Source organism: Scyliorhinus torazame, chromosome 12, assembly GCF_047496885.1.
Source record: "Scyliorhinus torazame isolate Kashiwa2021f chromosome 12, sScyTor2.1, whole genome shotgun sequence".
Classification (NCBI taxonomy): domain Eukaryota; kingdom Metazoa; phylum Chordata; class Chondrichthyes; order Carcharhiniformes; family Scyliorhinidae; genus Scyliorhinus; species Scyliorhinus torazame.
Window position 1 is genome coordinate 87485495 of NC_092718.1, and position 14359 is coordinate 87499853.

The 14359-nt window shown below is 54.5% G+C and overlaps 1 protein-coding gene across 2 annotated transcripts in view; it reads left to right on the forward strand.

Annotated features, from left to right (window-relative positions):
* Positions 1-237: 237 nt before the first annotated feature.
* The window catches only part of cadm4 (cell adhesion molecule 4), a 667928-nt gene continuing 653806 nt past the window's right edge, over positions 238-14359 (forward strand). For both annotated transcript variants that reach the window (XM_072468958.1, XM_072468960.1), the window contains exon 1: positions 238-423. In XM_072468958.1, the coding sequence (XP_072325059.1) occupies positions 351-423 (73 nt within the window). In that variant the 5' untranslated portion in view covers positions 238-350. The remainder of the gene's footprint in view (positions 424-14359) is intronic.

Sequence of the window (14359 nt, forward strand, 5' to 3'; positions counted from 1 at the left end):
TGTTTATAAGCTCCGGCAGTAAAATCGTTCAAAGGGAAATCGGAAACATCGCCTTGCAGCAATCTGACCAGAGGGAGAGCCTATTTGCATCGGATCTGCATACATCAAATTGCTCACTTCATTAGCCTCTCAACCTCTGCCATGCCATTGGCTGGGACTGGTGCCATGCACCGCCCCCTCCTCCTGCTCCCCCCCCCCCCCCCAAACTCGGAGCTGCATAAATTAGCATGCAATTAAGGTGCTGGCGTGGGTTGCAGGTGGTGCAAAAGACATCATTGTGCCCAGCACTGTGCAACTGGCAGGGACACAGAGAGAGGAGGAGAGAGACACACATACACACACACAGGGAAATGATGGCGGGGAGCAGGATAGCAGCAACGCTGCTGGTTATCGCCACGGTCTGCTTGGTGTTCACTCGGCAAGGTAAGAGAGGCAGAGAGAGAGAGGGAGGGGGGATTGAAAACGCTGAACAGGGCATTTCGATTCAAATGGTCAATATCCAAGTTCTTGCGTGAAGCTGAAATGTAACATTGCAAACTGTATCCTTCATGTGCAGGGAAGATAGATTGTTACCGGATTGGGATACAGATGCACATAAAATCTATATGAAGAATTGCCACCTCTCTGGGAGGGAGGATAGATTGTAACTGAACTGGGATACAGATGCATATAAAATATATTTGAACAATTTGTAACCGCCTCTGTCTCTCTCCTGGAACAAAAATCAATCTGTTCCCGGAAACCTTGGGTTATTTTACTTTCTGTTCAAACCTGGCTTCTCAGGCGGGCTGTTATCATCGAACCCTGCTCCCTTTGACCGGAGCTTGCAATATGGTGTTAATTTTTCACCGTCCTTTAATTTTAAATGTTGGGGGGAAAAAAGAGAAAGTCAGATTATGAGGGAGTTTTGGAGGAGTTTCTCCGGGCGCTTCCAGAATCAAGAAAGAGCTGGGTTAAATTGAAAGTGGAGTTGTGTTGTCTAAGCCATCTGTGTGTGTGTGTGTGTTTAATATTCCATTTGAAGCGGGTGTTTTGTATCTGAAACAGTTTCCAGGGGGATTCCTATCTCTTGTATCTGTAATAAGTTTGTACAGCTCTGGGCCTCAGGCATGTTGTCTATATTGTAGTATTTTTTATTTCTAAATGACTGCTGCCCGGGTTTAAATAGCAATTCAGTAGAGATGGTGCGAATCTTGCTTAAATGGTAGATAGATGGACGGGGTTGGTGGTGGTGGGTCGGATACATAGTAATTCCGAAAGGCTTAACGCACACAGCAATGAGGGCGACAGGGATAATTGGAGAGAAATAAGATGTGGGGGAAAATAAAGTGGGATGAATAATGCAAAGGGACAAAGGGGAGCCAGAAATGGGGAGAGAGCGGAGAGATTGACAGGGATTGTATTAAAGGAGTGTGTGATGGATCAGAGAGAGAGAGGATGTAGAACAAAGGAGATGGAGAGATGAAGGAAGGAAGGATGCAGATGGGGATGGAGGGGGAGTTAAGGGAGGGGGGTTAAGCTGAGGGTAGAGTGAGAAGGGGGAGATGCAGCCAGAGAGAATGGGGGGGATGGGGTGAGTGTGGAGGAAGGTGGCAGGCAGAAGAAAAGACAGAGGGAGAGAATGGAGAAATGAGGGATGGGAGTTCCTTTGTTCATTCCCCAAATGCAGTGACTTTAGTCATGTATACAGCCAAACTCAAATATGTGGGAACTGTCTGTCGCCCTGTCAGTTACAGGGATCTCCCAGAGCTGTGGTTTTTTTTGTGAAAGTCCCGTTGATTTCAGTGTGCTTTTGGCAGCACTATCCCAAGGACATTTCATCAATGCACACATTCCATCGCACACTCCCAGGATTCTGCTATTCCATTCACAGCATTCCTGCTCGATTATAACCATTATCAGCCTCACTCACTGCAGATGCCTGTGTTCTGGGCATATTCAGCTGTAACTGCAACTGAAAAGCATTTTCGTTTCCTCTCTTGATCAAGGTCAGAGTTAAGCAGGAATATTCAATCTTTCCAGCCCCACCAACAGAATTTCACAGCTCCAGGACAGGTACAGCACAGGGTTAAATATAGAGTAAAGCTCCCTCTGCACTGTCCCCATCAAACACTCCCTGGAAACATACAGATTGGAGTTAGCTACTGAATAAAGTTTCCTCTACACAGTCGCCATCAAACATTCTCATGACAGGTGCAGCATAGGTTAGAAACAGAGTAAAGCACCCTCTACATTGTCTCCATCAAACACTCCCAGGACAGGTACAGCACGGGGTTAGAAACAGAGGAAAGCTCCCTCTACATTGTCTCCATCAAACACTCCAGGACAGGTACAGGATGGGGTTAGATCCAGGCTAAAGCTCCCTCTACACTGTCCCCATCAAACACTCCAAGGACAGGTATCGTGCAGAATCACAGTATTTACAATGCAGAAGGAGGTCATTCAGCCCATCAAGTCTGCACCAGCCCTTGGAAAGATGACCCCACCTAAGCTCACACCCCTAGCCTACCCCTGTAACTCAGTAACCCCACCTAACCTTTTTGGACACTCCGAGAAATTTAGCATGGCCAGTCGACCTAACCTGCACATCTTTGGACTGTGGGAGAAAACCAGAGCACCCAGAGGAAACCCATGCACACACAGGGAAAACATGCATACTCCACACAGACAGCAACCCTATCCTGGAATCAAACCTGGGACCCTGGAGTTGGGAAGCAACAGTGCTAACCACTGTGCTAATCTGCTGCCATTAAGGGTTAGATACAGAGTAAAGCTTCTTCTACACTTTCCCCATCAAACACTCCCAGGACAGGTGCAGCACAGGGTTAGATACAGAGTAAAGCTCCCTCTACACTGCCCCCATCAAACACTCCCAGGACAGGTACAGCACGGGGTTAGATACAGAGTAAAGCTCCCTCTACACTGTCCCCATCAAACACTCCCAGGACAGGTACAGAACAGGGTTAGATACAGAGTAAAGCTCTCTCTACACTGTTCCCATCAAACACTCGCAGGACAGGTACAGCACGGGGTTAGATACAGAGTAAAGCTCTCTCTACACTGCCCCCATGAAACACTCCCAGGACAGGTACAGCATGGAGTTAGATGCAGAGTAAAGCTCCCTCTACACTGTCCCCATCAAACACTCCCAGGACAGGTACAGCACGGGGTTAGACACAGAGTAAAGCTCCCTCTACACTGTTCCCATCAAACACTCCCAGGACAGGTACAGCACAGGGTTAGATACAGAGTAAAGCTCCCTCTACACTGGCCTCATCAAACACTCCCAGGACAGGTACAGCAGTGGGTTACATACGGAGTAAAGCTCCCTCTACACTGTCCCCATCAAACACCCAGGACAGGTACAGCAGTGGGTTACATACAGAGTAAAGCTCCCTCTACACTGTCCTCATCAAACACACCCAGGACAGGTATGGCACGGGGTTAGATACAGAGTAAAGCTCCCTCTACACTGTCCTCATGAAACACACCCAGGACAGGTATGGCACAGGGTTAGATACAGAGTAAAGCTCCCTCTACACTGTCCCCATCAAACACCCAGGACAGGTACAGCAGTGGGTTACATACAGAGTAAAGCTCCCTCTACACTTGAGAGCCTTGCTATCTTAGCTTTGGAGTTGCCCTTTAAACAGAAGCTGTCACACATGGTGGGACATTGCGTCATTACTAATCTCTCACTCCTGGCACACGCTATGTTCACTGGCCTGTGTGATTGGTTTAGTTACAGCCTTGTTGCAGTGTTATGGGGTGTTGGGCGCTGTGCGGAGTCAGATTCAAAGCCTGGCACCAGGGCAGCATCTTGAGGCGCTGCCCCCACTTTCCCATCCCACAGGGGGCAATCACAGACTGCCTCACTTGGCCGAATAGCTCAAAGGTGTTCATCCACCCTCCCCATTTGACAAGCACAATACCTACCACACTCGCTCTGATCCTGAAGGACATTGTCCCCCTGTTCTCCAGCCACTTTATGATAAGGGGATTGGACTACAGGAGTATAGATGATCTGTTACAGTTGGATGAGGTTTTGGTAAGGAATGCTGCATGAGGTTTCATCTCCCTAGATTTAGGGAAGAATACACTCGCATTGACGACGATGCAGCAGGGTTCACCAGATTGGTCCCCGCAATGATTCTCTGACAAGAGGCTGGGTAAATTGCCTCAATATTCTCTTCGGGTTTTGACCAACAAGAGGCAATCCCATGAGAAGCTACAATATTCCGAAGGGGCTTTACACAGAGAGATTGATTCTGCCACTCTGAATGGCAGAGCAGGGCCAACAGGCTGGCTGGCCCTCTCCTGCACCTAATGGCTTAGGGTTCTCGGTAGGATTTCTCAGTCAATAGCACAAGTTGATTCTCTGGTAGACTAGCTGAGGCACCCTATCCGTTTCCGTCCCCCCTTCTCCCCCGAGATGGGCAGATGGAGACGGGCAGGGGCTACCAGGCAAGGGGAGACGGACGGGGGAGACGGACGGACGGGGAGACGAACGGGGGGTGGGGAGGGGGGAGACGGACGGGGGGGGGGAGAGAGACGGACGGGGGGGGGGGGGGGAGACAGACGGGGGGGGGAGGAGACGGACGGGGGGGGAGACGGACGGGGGGGAGACGGACGGGGGTGGGAGACGGACAGGGGGGGGGAGAGACGGACGGGGGAGGGGGGAGACGGACGGGGGGGGGAGAGAGACGGACGGGGGGGGGGGGGAGACAGACGGGGGGGGGAGGAGACGGACGGGGGGGAGACGGACGGGGGAGACGGACGGGGGGTGGGAGACGGACAGGGGGGGGGAGACGGACGGACGGGGGGAGATGGACGGGGGGGGGAGACGGACGGGGGGGGGGGGGGAGACGGACGGGGGGTGGAGACGGACAGGCGGAGACGGACAGGGGGAGACAGACAGAGGCATATGTACCATGGCACAGCTTGAAGTCCGGGTTGTGAGGACCAGTCACTTTTGTGGGGTATTGGGGGAAGAGGTGGCTGGAGCCCAGGGTACTCAGGGATTCCCCGGGAGTATGGAGTGGATGAGGGAGAGGACCGATAAATGACACGACCAGGATTCACCGAGGAGAAGGTCTCTCCGAGGATATCGGAGCAACCCATTTGTGTACAGCATGCTTCAACAAACACAATGTGATCCTGAACCAGATCATCTGTTTTTTCAGTCATGTTGGTTGAGGGATAAAATTGTCCCAGGAGACTGGGGAGAACTCAATCACCGCCCCTCACCACTCCCCATTCGCCTTTCAAATAGTGACCGTGGGATCTTTGACAATCATCCGAGAGGGCGAACGTGGCCTCCTTTAATGCCACATTTGAAAGAAGGCATCTCCAACAGTGGAGCACTGCTTTGGCCCAGGCCCTCCACCAGCACGGAGCCCTCAGGCCTGGGCCCTCTCCAGTGCTGAGCCCCTTGGCCTGGGCCCTCTGCCAGCGAGGCGCCCCCCTGGCCCGGCCCTCTGCCAGCAAGGCAGTCCCTAGCCCGGGCTCTCTGCCAGCAAGGCAGTCCCTAGCCCGGCCCTCTACCAGCACGGAGCCCCCAGGCCTGGGCCCTCTCCAGTGCTGAGCCCCATGGCCCAGGCCCTCTGCCAGCGAGGCGCCCCTGGCCTGGGCCCTCTGCCAGCGAGGCGCCCCTGGCCTGGGCCCTCTGCCAGCACGGTGCCCCCTATCCGGCCCTCTGCCAGCGAGGCGCTCCTTAGTCCAGGCCCTCTGGCAGCGCAGTGCCCCCAGCCCAGGCCCTCTGCCAGCGAGGCGACCCCTGGCCTGGGCCCTCTGCCAGCGAGGTGCTCCCTAGCCTGGGCCCTCTGCCAGCGAGGCGCTCCTTAGTCCGGGCCCTCTGGCAGCGCAGTGCCCCCAGCCCAGGCCCTCTGCCAGCGAGGCGACCCCTGGCCTGGGCCCTCTGCCAGCAAGGTGCTCCCTAGCCTGGGCCCTCTGCCAGCGAGGCTCCCTTTAGCCTGGGCCCTCTGCCAACAAGGCGTCCCCTGGCCCGGGCCCTCTGCCAGCATGACGCCCCCTGGCCCGGGCCCTCTGTCAGCGAGGCGCTCCCTAGCCTGGGCCCTTTGCCAGCGAGGCTCCCTTTAGCCTGGGCCCTCTGCCAGCGAGGCGTCCCCTGGCTCAGGCCCTCTGGCAGTGAGGCGCCCCCTGGCTCGGGCCCTCTGGCAGCGCAGTGCCCCCAGCCCGGGCCCTCTGCCAGCACGGTGCCCGCTGGCCCAGGCCCTCTGCCAGCGAGGCGCCCCCCAACCCGGGCCCTCTGGCAGTGCGGCGCCCGCTGGCTCAGGCCCTCTGGCAGTAAGGCGCCCCCTGGCTCGGGCCCTCTGGCAGCGCAGTGCCCCCAGCCCGGGCCCTCTGCCAGCACGGTGCCCGCTGGCCCAGGCCCTCTGCCAGCGAGGCGCCCCCCAACCCGGGCCCTCTGGCAGTGCGGCGCCCCCTGGCTTGGGCCCTCTGCCAGCGAGGCGCCCTTTAGCCTGGGCCCTCTGCCAGCACGGTGCCCCCTGGCCCGGGCCCTCTGGGAGGCGTCCCCTGGCTCCGGCCCTCTGGCAGTGAGGCGCCCCTTGGCTTGGGCCCTCTGGCAGCGCAGTGCCCCCAGCCCGGGCCCTCTGCCAGCACGGTGCCCGCTGGCCCAGGCCCTCTGTCAGCGAGGGGCCCCCTAGCCCAGGCCCTCTGCCAGCACGGTGCCCCCTGGCCCGGGCCCTCTGCCAGTGAGGCGTCCCCCAACCTGGGCCCTCTGGCAGCGCAGTGCCCCCAGCCCGGGCCCTCTGCCAGCACGGTGCCCCCTGGCCCGGGCCCTCTGCCAGTGAGGCGTCCCCCAACCCGGGCCCTCTGGCAGTGCAGTGCCCCTTGGCTTGGGCCCTCTGCCAGCGAGGCGCCCCCTGGTTTGGGCCCTCTGCCAGCGAGGCGCCCCCCAACCCGGGCCCTCTGCCAGCATGGCACACCGTGGCCTGGGCCCTGACAGTGCATCAGTAGTGACGTATTGGCCTTGATTTGTTTTCTCTCAGATTCCTGGTGAGGGTTGAACCCATGACCTTCTGTCTCAGAGAGGGATCTGCGGCCCATTGAACCACAAACTCTTCTACCCGCTGGTTATGCTGTGTGTGTGCGGAATTCATCCAGTGAGGCAGGCGGGTGCTATCTGTGATGAAAGGAAGAAATGCACATCTTGTTATCTGGGCGTGTATCATCCTGCAGCACACTAACCCTCCCTGGGATTCAGAAATGTCTCCAAAGGAGAACAGTCAACAATAAATAAATTTACTGAATTGTGAAATCTTGTTTTACTATTGAGTTACTCTCACCGGCAGTCTGGCTGAGTAGTGGGATAATCAGTGAAAGGAACAGGAAAGGAGACCCGTTCAGCCCCTCTAGAGCTTGTTGCACTGGGACATGAGGAGGCCCATTCAGCCCCTCTAGAGCTTGTTACACCGGATCATGAAGTGGTCCATTCAGCCCCTCTAAAGCTTGTTGCACCGGGACATGAGGAGGCCTATTCAGCCCCTCTAGAGCTTGTTACACAGCAACAGGAGGAGGTCCATGCAGCCCCACTCGAGCCTGTTACACAGGAACAGGAGGAGGCCCATTCAGTGCCTCTAGAGCTTGTTACACTGGGACAGGAGCAGGTCCCATTCATCCCCCTCGACCTGTTAGACAGGAACCAGGAGGAGACCCATTTGTCCCCCTCTCAAACCTGCTACACAGGAACAGGAGAAGATCCATTCGGCCCCTCTTGAACCCGTAAACAGGAACCGGAGGAGGCACATTCAACCTTTCTTGAGCCTGTTACACAGAATCAGGAGGAGGCCCCTTCAGCTCCCTGGAACATGTTACACAGGAAAGGGAGGGGGACCCATCCAGCCCTTTGAGCCTGTTACACAGGAACAGGGTAAGGCCCATTCAGCCCCTCAAGCCTGTTACACAGGAACAGGAGGAGATTTATTCAGCCCCTCAAGCCTGTTACACAGGAACAGGAGGAGACCCATTCAGCCCCCTTGAGCCTGTTACACAGAACAGGAGGTGGCCCAAATTCAGCCTCTCGAGCCTGTTACATGGGAACAGGAGAAGGCGCATTGGCCCCACTTGAGCCTGTTACACAGGAACAAGAGGAGGCCTCATTCAGCCCCTTGAGCCTGTTACACAGGAACAGGAGGAGGCCCATTGGCCCCACTTGAACCTGTGACACAGGAACAGGAGGAGGCTACATTCAGCCACCTCGACCCTGTCCCGCCATTTATCTTAAGTCCATCACCCACCACAACAATCCTTAATCTCCTTAACCCAACAAAAGTATATCGATCTCAGTTTTGAAATTTACAATTGATCGCTGCCATCCTCAACAGTATTTTGGGGGAATGGAGAAAGTTCCAGATTTTCTGTCCCCCTTTGTGTGAGAAAGTGCTTTCTGACATCATCCCCGAGACGGCCTGGCTCAGATTTTAAGGTTCTGCCCCCTCGTTCCAGGCGCTCTCTCCTCCTAATCTTCAATGCCCCGCCATCCCCTCCCTACCCTGTGTCCTGGGGATAAACTACCTTCAGACAAAAAGCTGATTATCTGCTCATTTATCTGCTTCTAAGGACAGCCAGATATTTTTTTCTTATTTGCAAGGTTTGATGAGTATATCTCAAATGATGACACTGGGATCAGTATTGACCCTCTGCCTGTGCAGCACTCCCGCAGTACTGACCCTCTGACAGTGCAGCGCTCCCTCAGTACTGACCCTCTGCCTGTGCAGCACTCCCTCAGTACTGACCCTCTGCCTGTGCAGCACTCCCTCAGTACTGACCCTCTGACAGTGCAGCACTCCCTCAGTACTGACCCTCTGACTGTGCAGCACTCCCTCAGTACTGACCCTCTGACAGTGCAGCACTCCCTCAGTACTGACCCTCTGACAGTGCTGCATTCCCTCAGTACTGACCCTCTGACAGTGCAGCACTCCCTCAGTACTGACCCTCTGACAGTGCAGCACTCCCAAAGTACTGACCCCCCAACAGTGCAGCACTCCCTCAGTACTGACCCTCTGACAGTGCAGCACTCCCTCAGTACTGACCCTCTGACAGTGCAGCACTCCCTCAGTACTGACCCTCTGACAGTGCAGCACTCACTCAGTACTGACCCTCTCACAGTGCAGCACTCCCTCAGTACTGACCCTCTGAAAGTGCAGCACTCCCTCAGTACTGACCCTCTGACAGTGCAGCACTCCCTCAGTACTGACCCTCTGCCTGTGCAGCTCTCCCTCAGTACTGACCCTCCGACAGTGCAGCACTCCCTCAGTACTGACCCTCTGACAGTGCAGCTCTCCCTCAGTACTGACCCTCTGACAGTGCAGCACTCCCTCAGTACTGACCCTGTGACAGTGCAGCACTCCCTCAGTACTGACCCTCTGACAATGCAGCACTAGCTCAGTACTGACCCTCCGACAGTGCAGAACTCCCTCAGTACTGACCCTCTGACAGTGCAGCGCCCCCTCAGTACTGACCCTCTGACAGTGCAGCACTCCCTCAGTCCTGACCCTCTGACAGTGCAGCACTCCCTCAGTACTGACCCTCTGACAGTGCAGCTCTCCCTCAGTACTGACCCTCTGACTGTACAGCACTCCCTCAGTACTGACCCTCTGACGGTGCAGCACTCCCTCAGTACTGACCCTCTGACAATGCAGTACACGCTCAGTACTGACCTTCCGACAGTGCAGCACTCCCTCAGTACTGACCCTCTGACAGTGCAGCACTCGCTCAGTACTGACTCTCTGACAGTGCAGTGCTCCCTCAGTACTGACCCTCTGACAGTGCAGCACTCCCTCAGTACTGACCCTCCGACAGTGCAGCACTCCCTCAGTACTGACCCTCTGACAGTGCAGTGCTCCCTCAGTACTGACCCTCTGACAGTGCAGCACTCCCTCAGTACTGACCCTCTGACAGTGCAGCACTCGCTCAGTACTGACCCTCTGACAGTGCAGTGCTCCCTCAGTACTGACCCTCTGACAGTGCAGCACTCCCTCAGTACTGACCCTCTGACAGTGCAGCACTCCCTCAATACTGACCCTCTGACAGTGCAGCACTCCCTCAGTACTGACCCTCTGACAGTGCAGCACTCCCTCAGTACTGACCCTCCGACAGTGCAGCACTCCCTCAGTACTGACCCTCTGACAGTGCAGTGCTCACTCAGTACTGACCCTCTGACAGTGCAGCACTCCCTCAGTACTGACCCTCTGACAGTGCAGCACTCGCTCAGTACTGACCCTCTGACAGTGCAGTGCTCCCTCAGTACTGACCCTCTGACAGTGCAGCACTCCCTCAGTACTGACCCTCTGACAGTGCAGCACTCCCTCAGTACTGACCCTCTGACAGTGCAGCACTCCCTCAGTACTGACCCTCTGACAGTGCAGCACTCCCTCAGTACTGACCCTCTTCTGACAGTGCAGCACTCCCTCAGTACTGACCCTCCGACAGTGCAGCACTCCCTCAGTACTGACCCTCTTCTGACAGTGCTGCACTCCCTCAGTACTGACCCTCCGACAGTGCAGCACTCCCTCAGTACTGACCCTCTGACAGTGCAGTGCTCCCTCAGTACTGACCCTCTGACAGTGCAGCACTCCCTCAGTACTGACCCTCTGACAGTGCAGCACTCGCTCAGTACTGACCCTCTGACAGTGCAGTGCTCCCTCAGTACTGACCCTCTGACAGTGCAGCACTCCCTCAGTACTGACCCTCTGACAGTGCAGCACTCCCTCAGTACTGACCCTCTGACAGTGCAGCACTCCCTCAGTACTGACCCTCTGACAGTGCAGCACTCCCTCAGTACTGACCCTCTTCTGACAGTGCAGCACTCCCTCAGTACTGACCCTCCGACAGTGCAGCACTCCCTCAGTACTGACCCTCTGACAGTGCAGTGCTCCCTCAGTACTGACCCTCTGACAGTGCAGCACTCCCTCAGTACTGACCCTCTGACAGTGCAGCACTCGCTCAGTACTGACCCTCTGACAGTGCAGTGCTCCCTCAGTACTGACCCTCTGACAGTGCAGCACTCCCTCAGTACTGACCCTCTGACAGTGCGGCACTCCCTCAGTACTGACCCTCTGACAGTGCAGCACTCCCTCAGTACTGACCCTCTGACAGTGCAGCACTCCCTCAGTACTGACCCTCTTCTGACAGTGCAGCACTCCCTCAGTACTGACCCTCCGACAGTGCAGCACTCCCTCAGTACTGACCCTCTGACAGTGCAGTGCTCCCTCAGTACTGACCCTCTGACAGTGCAGCACTCCCTCAGTACTGACCCTCTGACAGTGCAGCACTCGCTCAGTACTGACCCTCTGACAGTGCAGTGCTCCCTCAGTACTGACCCTCTGACAGTGCAGCACTCCCTCAGTACTGACCCTCTGACAGTGCAGCACTCCCTCAGTACTGACCCTCCGACAGTGCAGCACTCCCTCAGTACTGACCCTCTTCTGACAGTGCTGCACTTCCTCAGTACTGACCCTCCGACAGTGCGGCACTCCCTCAGTACTGACCCTCCGACAGTGCAGCACTCCCTCAGTACTGACCCCCCTGTCAGCATGGCGCATCCCTGGCGCTCAGCCTCCCGGCAGCCTGGCTATTGTATTCAAATCACTGCAATGTGGACTTGAACTCTGGCCAGGGGTTGCTGTGCAGTGTTGACTGAGTTGGGACAGATTGAGTGTGCCCTTCACAACTCCCTCCTCAGGACCAACATTCTGCGAGATTCCTGGAAGGATTCCAGGCACCAGTGCCGGTTCCAGAGGTCCGGAAAGTCCCTGACGGAACCTGCTCCCACCACGCCCCCCAGCTTCCTTTCGAAAGGAGTTGTTTACACAAGACTATTTTTGAGGAAGTCTTCACTCAGGGAAAGCTCAGTTTCAAAACGGTTGCAGCTTCCCAGAATTGGTATGGGGGGGATTCCACAGCATTGCAAGGAAGGGTGAACGCGTGTTTGTGACTAGGCCCGGCCTTGATGAAGAGTCAGCAGCCAGGGCTCCTGGGCCACATTAGCTGACATTCAGGCTGTTTGGGGGGCTGTGTGCACCCGGCTGAACCAGCCTCACTTTCTTTTTGAGAAAGGATGTTTCCTTAGCACCTGTCACATCACATCTTTGTACCCTAAAGAGCTTCACGATCGATGCAGCACACTGCCTTGAGTGTGGGCGCTGTTGTGATGCGCAGAACGCAGCATTCACATAGTGCACAACATGATCCTACAAATGATGACATTCTGTTATGTTTCCTTGAGTCATGTTGGATGATCAGTCATGATCACAATGAGTGGTGGAGCAGGCTCATAGGCCCGATGATCCCCTCCTGCTCCTATTTTCCATGATGACATTAGTGTCAGCCTCAATCCTCATCGCACTGGAGTGGGGCGTGTACCTCAAACTCAAATTCAAACTTCTGCTGTACCTGTCCTGGGAGTGTTTCATGGTGACAGTGTAGAGGAAGCTTTACTCTGTATCTAACACCGTGCTGTACCTGTCCTGGGAGTGTTTGATGAGGACAGTGTGGAGGGAGCTTTACTCTGTATCTAACACCGTGCTGTACCTGTCCTGCGAGTGTTTGATGGGGACAGTGTAGAGGGAGCTTTACTCTGTATCTAACACCGTGCTGTACCTGTCCTGGGAGTGTTTGATGAGGACAGTGTGGAGGGAGCTTTACTCTGTATCTAACCCCGTGCTGTACCTGTCCTGGGAGTGTTTGATGGTGACAGTGTGGAGGGAGCTTTACTCTGTATCTAACACCGTGCTGTACCTGTCCTGGGAGTGTTTGATGAGGACAGTGTGGAGGGAGCTTTACTCTGTATCTAACCTCGTGCTGTACCTGTCCTGGGAGTGTTTGATGGGGACAGTGTAGAGGGAGCTTTACTCTGTATCTAACCCCGTGCTGTACCTGTCCTGGGAGTGTTTGATGGGACAGTGCAGAGGGAGCTTTACTCTGTATCTAACCCTGTGCTGTACCTGTCCTGGGAGTGTTTGATGGAAAGTATAGAGGGAGCTTTACTCTGTATCTGACCCCGTGCTGTAACTGTCCTGGGAGTGTTTGATGGGGACAGTGTAGAGGGAGCTTTACTCTGTATCTAACCCCGTGCTGTACCTGTCCTGGGAGTGTTTGATGGGGACAGTGTAGAGGGAGTTTTACTCTGTATCTAACACCGTGCTATACCTGTCCTGGGAGTGTTTGATGGGGAGAGTGTAGAGGGAGTTTTACTCTGTACCTAACCCCGTGCTGTACCTGTCCTGTGAGTGTTTGATGGGGACAGTGTAGAGGGAGCTTTATTGTGTATCTAACCCAGTGCTGTACCTGTCCTGGGAGTGTTTGATGGGTATCATGTGAGAGTACCTTTCAGAAATGGGTGTTTATAAATGGGTGTGTATATAAATGTCTGTACTGAGAGTACCTTTAGGAAATGGGTGTTTACTGTTGCAGTGATGTCAGAGAGTGGGTGGAGCTGGGCTGTCTGTTCGCTTTTTACTTTGGCTTTTGAGCAGGCTGTAGGGTGTGTTTTAGTTTTGTTTTCAGTGTTGGAGCTGAAGCCAGACAAAGCAGCTGTACTGCTGTTCTCTCTGCCATGAAAAGACTATCTCTTGATCATTTGGCGAATTCAGAATTATAAATGTTTTCAGCAGTGACTTTAACCAGATGTGCTTCTGATAAAGGTTTTGTTTTTAAGTCGTATGGATGTTAAAAAGGAAAGCTTAAAGATTTACTTAGTGTTGTAGTCTTTGGGGGTTGTATTTGAATTGATGTTTGCTAAAATGTTCACTGTGTGTTTTAAAAAGGTGAACTTGAGTTCATAGAATAAACATTGTTTTGTTTTAAAAAATACTTTTCCATTTCTGCCGTACCACACCTGTAGAGTGGGCCGTGTGCTCCCCATACCACAATCTATTAAAAGTTGTGGGTCAGGTGAACTCCACGATACACTTTGGGGTTCTCTAAACCCTGGCCCACAACAGGAGACAGTGTAGAGAGGCTTTTACTCTCTATCTAGTCCCATGCGGTACCTGTCCTGGGAGTGTTTGATGGGGACAGTGTAGAGGGACCTTTACTCTGTATCTAACCCCGTGCTGTATCTTTCCTGGGAATATTTAATGGGGACTGCGTAGAGAGAGCTTTACTCTATCTAATCCCGTGCTGTACCTATCCTGGGAGTGTTTGATGGAGATAGTACAGAGGGAGATTTATTGTGTATCTTACCCAGTGCTGTACCTGTCCTGGGAGATTTGATCATGCTTTAGAAGATGTACACAGTTGTTTAAATTGGCACTCGCTGAATTCAAATCCAGTGTTGAATGGTGTTTCCAGTGTTATGTTGTGACTTGTCTTCATGTGGGGTGTGGTCATGTTG